General features: G+C 51.1%; 1 protein-coding gene and 1 long non-coding RNA gene across 2 annotated transcripts in view; one reads left to right on the top strand and one right to left on the bottom strand.

Moving 5' to 3' along the window:
• The window catches only part of IPPK (inositol-pentakisphosphate 2-kinase), a 48,849-nt gene extending 45,388 nt beyond the window's left edge, over positions 1-3,461 (bottom strand). The window contains exon 1 of the mRNA XM_078436122.2: positions 3,213-3,461. Coding sequence (XP_078292248.1) covers positions 3,213-3,293 — 81 coding nt within the window. The 5' untranslated portion in view covers positions 3,294-3,461. The remainder of the gene's footprint in view (positions 1-3,212) is intronic.
• A 21-nt stretch (positions 3,462-3,482) lies between these two features.
• On the top strand, positions 3,483-7,271 carry LOC144614009 (uncharacterized). The gene is made up of 2 exons (XR_013551549.2): positions 3,483-4,908; positions 5,572-7,271. It is a non-coding gene; the product is annotated as an uncharacterized LOC144614009 (long non-coding RNA).
• The last annotated feature ends 3,615 nt before the right edge of the window (positions 7,272-10,886 follow it).

The raw sequence follows: 10,886 nt of genomic DNA on the forward strand, positions 1-10,886 counted from the left end.
ACATTCCCACAGCTGAGTGTGATGACCCCAAGGCGAGGGACCTGGAGGGCAGCTCACTCCCACCACCGGAGACACTCCAGAGAGGAGTGACGAACCAGACTCTCAGCGACCCACCCGGGACAGCGCAGAGCCAAAGCCCCTGACGAGGTCAGGACAGTGAGTGCGGACAGAAATCCCGGCAGCACGCAGGAAAGCAGCTACGGGCTTCACCACAGCTCCCCGCGAGCAGAAGCGCAGCCACTGGGACAATGACGGCGTCCCTGGGCTACAGCAGTGAAGTGCACGCCCACCGGGGAGCCGCCCTTGCCCAGCACCCCGCCGTAGGGTGGGTGCCTGGAGTCCCCCCGGGCAGTCCGCACCCTTGGAGCGGCTGGCGGTGGGGGGGTTTCCACGCCCGGGTGGCCACCGCACAGCTGGACCCGGGGGCGCTGAGCACCAGGCGGAGGGGGCAGACAGCGGGCACCTGGCCCGCTGTGGCGTGGGAGGAGTGATGGGGAAGCTGAGGGCGCACTGTCTGGAGCTGGCCTACCCTCAGGTCTCCTGCGGCCCAGCCCAAGCGTGTCCCGGTGCCACCGCCCCCCGGCGGCCCACACTCCTCCTCCACGCCCAGGCCACAGTCTACGAGTGCCACACTCCCCCAGCCCTCCCAGCCTGGTAGGCTGTCACCCCACGGGCCTAGGAACTGGCCACCTGAAGGCGCCATGTGTCCTGATGCTGCAGAGGGAAGACGGCCTTGCCACTTGCTGAGGACTTACAGCTCTGCACGTCGACGACGCTCTCCAGAGAAGGAGGGAGAGAAGGCTCTCCCCACCTGGGAGAGCCCCAGCAAGGCCGCCCTCTCCCTTGGGATGAACAAGGTAGAGTCTGGGGAGCAGGAACACATGTTCACCCTCACAGCACATGCACCCTCTCCTAGGGCACAGCAGGGCTCTGTCCTCCTTCCCAGGCCAAGCACAAAGGCCTCCCCACATCCAAGAGGCAGTCAGAACCCTCACTTGGCCGAAACGACGTTCTCCCACAAGACCACTTGTGGTGATAACTGAGGAACTAACACCAAGCGAGCAGAAATGAGCACAGAACAAATTTAGATTTAAAATAAAGCAGGCGGGGGGGGGGGGGCTCCTGGGCAGCTCTGTCAGTTAAGCATCCAACTCTTGGTTTCAGCTTAGGTCATGACCATGAAGTTTATGAGTTCGAGCCCCAAGACTGGCTCTGCACTGACAGCGAGCCGGCTTGGGACTCTCTCCCTTATCCTGCCGGCCACCTCCCCCCACCCCTCCCCAAGCGCACTCACTCTCAAAATAAATAAACTTTAAAATAAAAAAATAGATAAAGCGTGAAAAGCACAGGTCCAGGGTAGCCTGGTGACTGCGTTGAAAAGGGAAAGGAAACAGAAACACAAGCCCTAAGAGCCAGAGCTATGCGGTGAGGGAGGGGCCCAGCTACCCTGCAGGGTAGTCCTCGGAGGCCAGCGATCTCCCGGCCTGATGTGCTTTTACTCCAGATCCAGAACTTGCTCCTTCACCTGACACACCTTCTGAAACTCGGTCCCTTAGCCCCACTCTAAACGAAGCCTTAGCCTTACATAACATGAAGATACACCACTCGTCCCACTAAGGAATTGGAAGACGGGTGTTTGTTCTGTGAAATGATTCAGGGGTCACTACAATAACCTGACAACAAAAGAGACTTGTGTGGGAATATCCAGGCTTCACCCACCCAGGAACCACCAGGGGCCCAGCGGACCCCACAAAGAACAGCTTTGGGTTAGGCCTCACCCCCATTCATCGAAGATCTTGAGCAAAGCCTGCAGTCTCGGTTCTTCTGCTCCCCTCGCTGTGCCAGGGGTGACAAAATGCAAAGGCAGAACAGGGGCCACCTGCGTGGCCACAGCTTGCCCTACAGCTGACCCAGCACACCCAGCGCAGAAACAACTGAGCAGGCAACCCCCAAAGCCCGCACCAGCCTGTAGGAGCTGCTGGACTGGGTCAGGGCTCTACCCCCAGTCCAAAGGGAATGACAGTTTTCACTTGCCAGGCATGACTCGCCCAGCTCCTGCTCACCTCACCCTGTACCAACCCCACGACAGGGGTTTTGTTACTAGTTCCGCTCTCCAAATGCAGAAAGGGAGTCTGGGCCAGGCAGCGGTAGAACTGGGACTGTGCCCAGCTCTGCGTGACTCCAATTCCCAAGCTCTTAGCACCTCCCCCACCCACCCGCCCGGGCCCCGCCCCCGCCTGGCGCCTGGCGCCCGGCGCCCAGCGCAACACCTAGGGCCCCTCCCCTGCCCACCACATTCCAGCCTGGTTGTATCAGCAGAACGTCAGGGAGATCTGGGGCTTCACACAAATCCACAAGCTTCTCTTCCTGGATTCACCTTCTTGGGAGTCCTTATTGGACTTTCTGAAAGCCCTCACCGAATTAAGAAAAACAACCCCTTTAAATCCTAGAAGATTTTGGAGAAGAACCTGTGGGCAATACTCCATTATTATTGGCGGCAGCAGCGGCGGGGCAATTCCCTGCGTCTTGAAGGATAAACTCCCTCCGTGCTGGGGGAGAGCACCATCCCGGGCACTTGCCTTCTTCAACCTCTAGAGCTGCGGGGACTCCCATCCCGGCTCCCGCTACCCCCGCGGCTGGGCAGTCGGAGGTGGCACCGCCTGGGGCTGGGGCAAGAGGTGCTACGAGGACGTGGCACTGACCTGGGGGGGGGGGGGGGGGAGGGGAGCGCTGGGGGCGGGAAACGCACCGAGCAGGACGGGGGTTGCAGTGTTGCTGGGGGGACACGGAACTACCCAGGGCGGAGGAGGGGGCCCCAGGGGGTCGTGGACCCGAACCCTGGGGGAGTGGGGAGTGTTGCTGGGGGTACGCGGAACTACCCGGGGCAACGAAGGGGGCGCCAGGGGGGTCGTGGACCCGACCCTGGGGGTGGGGAGTGTTGCTGAAGAGATGCAGAACTACCCAGGGCGGGGTAGGGGGTACTAGGGGATCTTGGGCCCGACCCTGGGGTGGGGGTGGGGGGGTGTCAAGGATCCGGATCCGACGGGGGGAGGGGGAGTGTTGCTAGGGGGACGCGGAATTACCCGGGGCGGGGGAGGGGGTGCCAGAGGGTCGTGGACCCGACCCTGGGTAGGGGATTGCTGCTGGGGAGATGCGGAACTACCCCAGGGCGGCGCGATGGCCCGGGACCGCGCCGACCTTCCGCCGCTCACCTGCGCGTGGGCCACCACCAGGCTCTTGTTGCCTTCCCCGTGGTACCCCCATTCATTCTCGTCCATCTTCCCCTCGTCCATCCCCCGGTGCGGCCCTGGCGCCTCACGCGGCCGCGAGCTGGAAACCGCCGGTCCGCCTGGGCAGCAGCCGCCGCCGTCGGGGGGAGGAGCGCCTGTCAGCCACGGCCTCCCCTCGACCCCGCGGCCCCGACTTCCAGGCTCATAGTCGCCGGAAGCCACGCCCACGGTGGCTGCCATGGCCAAGCCGGGCAACTTCCGGGTTTACGCCCGCTTCCCCTCCATTGACCACTACGGTGGATAGGCAGGAGGCCATCTTGGATGCTGGCACATGACTCACTTCCGGAGCGCGGATTTTAGAACAGAAAAGGAGGTTTCCGCCCCGGGCGCCGGAAGTGAGGCAAGCGGGAGGAGCCGGCGGCTCCTCGGCGCCCGGGACCGGCCTGGCCGGGAGTAGAGGTTCGGCGGCCTGGGAGACAGGGAAGACGCGGCCCAGCCGGCGGGCAGCGGGGTGTGCGGGCGAGCTGGCAAGTGGGACGGGGGCGTCCACACAGGCCGGGGGCTATGGCGGTCGGGGGAGTGCGTGGTCCGTGGGCCTTGGACCACCGAGATGTGGAAGCCCCAGTAAGGCACTCGGCGGCTCCGAGCCCCCGCTTCCTTTTCTGTAAAGTGGGATGTGACTCATCTCACACGAGTTATTAATATCACCGTTTGCTCGTTACCCGACGCAGAATCACCCGCAGTCCCACGAGGTAGCGCTCTGTACACTGTACAAACGAGGAAGCGTGGCTCCGAGAGGCGAGTGGACTCCCAAGTGGTGCTTTTGCCAGAGGAGTGGGTTTCGTGGACCTTGAGCTCGAGGTTGGGGTTTGAAATCTGCCCCTGCCACGTAACGATGGCGAGGCGAAGGGCAGGTCGCTCCCGGCCTTGGTGTTTCCATTAGGGAAGTGACACTAACGATACCATCTTCTAGAGCTGCAGTCACGGTTAAATTCGATCAGCGGTTCCCAAACTCTTAGTCTCAAGACCACCTTATTCTCTTTAAAAATGAGAGCCTCGGGGCGCCTGAGTGGCTCAGTCGGTTAAGCGTCCGACTTCAGCTCGGGTCACGATCTCGCGGTCCGTGAGTTCGAGCCCCGCGTCGAGCTCTGGGCTGATGGCTCAGAGCCTGGAGCCTGCTTCCGATTCTGTGTCTCCCTCTCTCTCTGCCCCTCCCGCGTTCATGCTCTGTCTCTCTCTGTCCCAAAAATAAATTAAAAAAAAAAAAAAAAAAAGTTGAAAAAAATTAAAAAAAAGAGAGCTTCAAAAAGTTTGCTAGTGTGGGTTATATCTATCAATGTTCACCGTATTATAAATGTGAAATTTAGAAGAATACTTTTCGTCTTAAAAATAAACATTATATTCTTAAAAACCTGTATCTCCCAAAAGTACAGAGAAGAGTGGGAATTGTTTTACATTTTTTTAAATCTTCTTAAAGTTTTAAAGACTCATAGAACATAGCTGGATTCTCACATCTGCTTCTGCATGCACTGTTGCAATATACCGCTTTGAAGTATATGAGGAAAATCCAGCCTCAGATACATGGTCCAACAAGGAAAGAGCTACAAACCAACCTCCGAACAGCTTAGAGCACCACCAGACACCTGGCAAGGCCTTGGAAACTGATGAAATGAAGCCGGTGAGTCAGGAAAACAAGCTGATGGCTTTGAGGACTGGCCCAGGTGGAAAGCAGCTCCGAACCCTCCCCAGGGATGGCTGAAAAAGGGGGTAGAAATAGTCCACTCATCAGGGGTAAGTAGTCCCCAGCGGGGAGGGGATGCCCACTCACAGAAGGCCTTCCCACACCCTCATAAGGTCAGGGGACCCTAAACATGTTTGAGATTTTCTCAACATCTGTGACCAAAGTATTAGGATCATATTAAGTATTAAAACATTGCTTTAAGGAAACCTCTGTGGTGCTGAAAATGTTCTGTATCTTGGTGGTATTTTTTTTTCAGGGAGCATTTTCTCACAGTGTTTAGAGTTACTAGCATATGGTGATGATGAAAAGATTAAACTTTGGTTTCATGATTTTTTGTTTTTGTTTTTTTTTTTAATTTTTTTTTTTCCAACTTTTTTTATTTATTTTTGGGACAGAGAGAGACAGAGCATGAACGGGGGAGGGGCAGAGAGAGAGGGAGACACAGAATCGGAAACAGGCTCCAGGCTCCGAGCCGTCAGCCCAGAGCCTGACGCGGGGCTCGAACTCACGGACCGCGAGATCGTGACCTGGCCGAAGTCGGACGCTTAACCGACTGCGCCACCCAGGCGCCCCTCATGATTGTTTTTAAATTCTCCACAGATGCACTGGTGGACCATGCCCACCCCATCCCCAACTTGGTACACCACTGGCTACAGGGAAAGAGAGAGGTGCTTTGAAAGAATGACGGTGGAGTAACAACGTGGAGAAGAGTGGACCCATCTGCAGTGGTTGGAGGAAAAGAAGAAAAGGCTAGAAAAGACACTAGCATTGGGAGAAGTACCTCTTCCTCTATTCAGCCCATGTGGTCTGACTTTTTTTTTTTTAACGTTGAGAGGCCAAGCGTCAGCGCACACAAGTGGGGGAGGGGCGGGGAGAGGAGGTGGCTGGAGGAAACACAGAATCTGAAGCAGGCTCTAGGCTCTGAGCTGTCAGCACAGAGCCCGACACGGGGCTCCAATTTACAGACTGTGAGATCATGGCCTGAGGTGAAGTCGGTCGCTTAACCCACTGAGCCACCCGGACGCTCCTCATTCGGTCTGACTTAAATTAACACAATCCCTAATCTCGAGGCCTTCTAGTGACCTCAGCCTGTGCACAATCAAGAACTATCCTCTCAAGGAATCACATCAACCCAGGGATTGGTTCGGGGGATGCAGAGACGATCCAGGTTCAGGCAATGAAGCTCACTCATGTGGCTTGTGTGGGAGTGATCGTGGGGAGAGTCACCCTCAGCTGGGTGGCAAAGAGGCCAGGAGGTCAGCATGTGCTGCCAGCAGCGATCCAGGCACCTCTGATGACAGCAAAAGGAAACGGCTGGGCAGTAGCGAGGATGGAAACACCTGGTGAGCCGAAGGGTCGTGTGCTTCTTGGTTGCTCTGAAGTTTCTGAGTAGTGAACTCCATCTTTTGCTAAAATAATTTGAGTTGTGCTCCTTTCACTCATAACCTGAAGAGCTCAAGCTAATAAGAGGGAGCACTGGGATGGACCAGTCACCTCAGGCAGTGTCGAAGTGAAGCAGAGCCCAAAGGGCCATTGTTAGCAGGGATTCCTGCATGAGGACAGCGTGACTAGGAGCTTCCTACTCCGTTTGGTCCCAGCTGTACTCCCACCATGTCAGTCCGTGCCTTCTCCTTTTGTGTTTAAAAAGGAAAAGAGATGGGGCACCTGGGTGGCTCAGTCGGTTAAGCGTCTGACTCTTGGTTTTAGCTCAGATCATATCGTGGTTTGGGAGGTGGAGCCCCGCATCGGGTTCTGTGCTGACAGCTCAGAGCCTGGAGCCTGCTCCGGATTCTGTGTTTCCCTCTCTCTCTCTGCCCCTCCCCCACTCGTGCCATGTCTCTCTTAAAAAATAAACATTAAAAAAATTTTTTAAAGAAATAAAAAACATTTTAAAAAATGATAAATTTAAGGAGAAAGAAAAACACCAGACTCTGAGGGACATCCCACAGAGTATCAGACCAGGATTCCTCAAGCCATCTGAGACATGGGAGACAGACACACCAGAGGAGCCTAAGGAGATGACACCCCTAAATGCGATGTGAGATCCAAAAAGGATGCTGGTGGGAAAATATTTGGAATTCAGTTAGTAGTAATGAACGAATGTTAATTCCTTCCTCCTGGGAAACAAACCATAGTTAAGTGTGTTAAGCGGGGTGGGGGGTGCATGTGGGAAGTCAGTAAAATCTCACAATGTTTGTGTAAATCCAAAAGAATTCGTTTTTCAGCTTCTTTCAGGATTATATAATTATGTATTTTAAAATGTAAATCAAGTTGGCAAAATAAAAGCAGTCTTCACAGCAGTTGCCTTGGGTGATGGGGAAGGGACAGACAGGACACATGCACTGACAGAGCTAAATTTGGTCACATCAGTAAAAATAGCTGCAGCGAATCCTCTTGGACCCAACTTTTCCATGCCTACAGATTGCCCTACAAAACCCTCAAACAGGCAGCAGTGCTGGACGAGTCTTGGTTCCCAGCATGGGCACCTCGGACAGCCTTGGGCTGCACCCACCCACCCAAGCACAAGACCTGGGGGGAGGCTCTGCCACCTGTGTTCCAACAAGTTTCCCAGGTGACTCTCCACCACCAAATTATGGCATACTCAGAAGTCACTCCACCAAATAAGAAAACCAGTTACACTTGTACCGACATGAGCTCTGTGCATATGCGGTTGTGAAACAAACCTGTGTGTGAGCGTGTAAATGCAAAGAAAAGGGGACAGAAATTATTCTATCTGGGAGGGGGCGGGGGGAGAGGGAGAAGCCAGGGAAGTCATGTCACTTTCCTCATATTGTTGGTTCAGAGGATGTATTCACAAAACACTTCCATGATAAAATTTTAAATAAACTGTTGATACTTATTTTTTTTTTAACTGAGGTAGGCCTGTCACTGTGCATGCACGTGAAGGATGGCCACATATGTTGTTAAATACAGGGATAAATGTTTGAGTAGAAAAAATGTGTCTTATCGTGCACTGTTTTCTCTGGGGATCAGGCCATGATGAAATACATTACGTTTTTCTGTAACATTTGAATTCTGCATGAAAGACGTGAGTCTTTACACCGCATGCAGGGGAAGTCACTGGGAAGTCCTGCATGTGGTGGCCTTGGAATACTCAGCTACAGGGAACTGGGCAGCTGTTACGGAGAATGGACCTTAAGATATTTAGGTCACTTGAACACACCATGGGCAAGATCTTGCTATCCTGAGCTGGTCCCACCAACTCCAAAATGCGTTAACTGGATAATGAGTCAGGGGGCCTTCAAGAGCACATAGCCCCTTCCCACACAAAGATATGGTGATGCTGAACACACCTCCCCCTTCTGCTGAAGGGACCACTAGAGGGTTAAAAGGCTGGTGCCCTCTCCCCTGCCACTGCTTTTCCCCTTTCCCCCTTCTGGGAACTAGACATCAGAGACTAGGACATGCAAAAGCAATTGCACATATGGAGGGAAATTAGACCAGTAAACCCAGGGAAAGACATAACCTGAGACAACCTTAAGTTTACACCTCCGGCTGACCCTCAGCAAAAGCCCACCTACAACAGCCTAGAAAACAGTAACCAAGCACTCGGTAGAGAGGAGAACTGACTTCCAGAGTTGCCACATCTTAGATTCAAATGTCCAGTGTTTGAGAAAAAGTCACAAGACATGTAAAGAGACAGAAGGAAATATGGCCTATTCAAATGAAAAAAAATAAGCCAACAGAAACTGTCCTGGAGAAAAACCAGATGACATTTAGACAAAGAATTTAAAACAACTGTCTTAAAGATGCTCAAAGAACTAAAGGAGGATGTGGAGAAGGTCAAGAATGTGGTGTATGAACAAATTGGGAAGAAAAATTAAGAGACTTTAAACACTAAAACCAAAAGAAATTCCAGAACTAGAAATTACAATAAATTAAATGAAAAAGTCACTCAAGGGATTCAAAGGCAGATCTGACTCTATTCTCAGTGCTCAAGAACAGAAATGCTGAAATTTGAAATTTTAGGATCAGAGAGAAAACAGGTTGAAAAGTGAACAGAGCCTGAGGAACCTGTAGGGTGCCATCAGTGAGACCAATGTCCACACTGAGGGTATCCCAAAAGGACAAGAGAGAAAGGGGAGGAAAGAACACTTGAAGAAATCATGGCTAAAACTGTTCCAAATTTGGTGAACGACATGAGTAGAAGTATCTAAGATGTTCAACAAATTCCAAGCATGATGAACTCAGAAACCCACATCAGGACACATAATCAAACTGTCAAAAGACAAACAGAGCAAATCTTGAAAGCAGCAAGAAAGAAGACTCATCTCATACAAGCATCCTCAGTAAAACATCAGAGGTTTCCCCTAAGAAACTGGAGGCCAGAAAACAGTGGGCCAACACATTAAAGTGATAAAAAGAAAAAATTGTCAACCAAGAGTCCTGTGTCTGTCAAAATTGTCCTTTAAAAGTGAGGGAGAAATCAGGACATTCCAAGATATATGAAAAGGGAGTTTGGGACCATAAGACCTGTCCCACAAGGAATGCTGACGCGTGTCCTATAGGCTGAAACACAACAAAAAGCCACATGAAGAAATAAAGGTCTCAATAAAGGTAAGTGCATGGACAACTATAAAATCTAGTATTACTATAACAATTGCTTGTAACTGTATTTTTTGTTTTCTAGATTTAGGAAAATGATGCATGAAAATAGTTTATTTTTTTATACACACAATATACAAAGATGTAATTTTATAACATCAATGACTGAAAGAGGTGGGGACGGATCTGTAAATGAGCAGAATTTTTATACGTTTGAAGTTATCTAGTTATAAACTCAAATTATAATGTTATAACTTCAGGATGTTAAAGTGTAATCTCCATGGTAACTGCAAAGGAAATAGTAATCGAATGAACATTTTTAAAAAGGGAATTAAAACTTTTCGCTTTTAAAACAACGGGGCACCTGGGTGGCTCAGTCGGTTAAGCATCTGACTTCAGCTCAGGTCATGATCTCACAGTTGGTGAATTCAAGCCCTGCATTGTGCTCTGCACTGACAGCTCACTCTCTCTCTCTCTGCCCCTCTCCAGCTTGTGCGCTCGCTCTCTCTCTCTCTCTCTCTCTCAATAATAAGTAAATAAACTTAAAAAAAATCTTTAAAAGGAAGGAAGGAAGAAAAGAATACAAAAATCCCTTATATAAGACAGCCAGTGTGGACAAAATGATAAAGACAGAAAGTAGAAAGAGGGTGTCTAGGATTAGCAGGTAGGGGGCAGGGGTTCCTGCTGACTGGGGACAGAGACCAGTTCTGCAAGACAAAAACAGTTCTGGATGGGCGCCTGGGTGGCTCAGCTGCTTGAGCATCCGACTTCAGCTCAAGTCATGATCTTGCAGTTCATGGGTTCGAGCCCCGCATCAGGCTCTGTGCTGACAGCTCAGAGCCTGGAGCCTGCTTGGGATTCTGTCCCCACCCCCCCTCACTGCCCCTCCTCCACTCGTACTGTCTCTCTCTCTCTCTCTCTCTCTCTCTCAAAAAATAAACATTTAAAAAAAAACAATTCTGGAGACAAGTGCTGAGGACAAACAACAATATGAACATACTTCATACCACCAATCTATACACTTAACAATGGTTCAAATGGTAAATTTTGTATAATATGTATTTTGTCACAATAAAAAATTTAAAAGCAAAAAAGTAAAGGATAAATGAAGACTTTCTCACACAAACAAAATTGAAGGAATTTGTTGCCAGTAGACCCGCCCAGTTTGAAATGTTAAAAGTTTTTCAAAGAGAAATGATATAAAGGAGAACTACAAATCTATATAAAGAAAGAAGAGCATTACAAAAAGAATAAGTACAGGTTAAAAAATTGTATTGTTCTTATTATTTTTTTAATGTTTATTTTTGAGAAAGAGCACAAGCAGTGGAGGGGCAGAAAGAGAAAGGAAC

Source organism: Panthera onca, chromosome D4 (genome assembly GCF_046562875.1).
Source record: "Panthera onca isolate mPanOnc1 chromosome D4, mPanOnc1 haplotype 2, whole genome shotgun sequence".
Lineage (NCBI taxonomy): Eukaryota > Metazoa > Chordata > Mammalia > Carnivora > Felidae > Panthera > Panthera onca.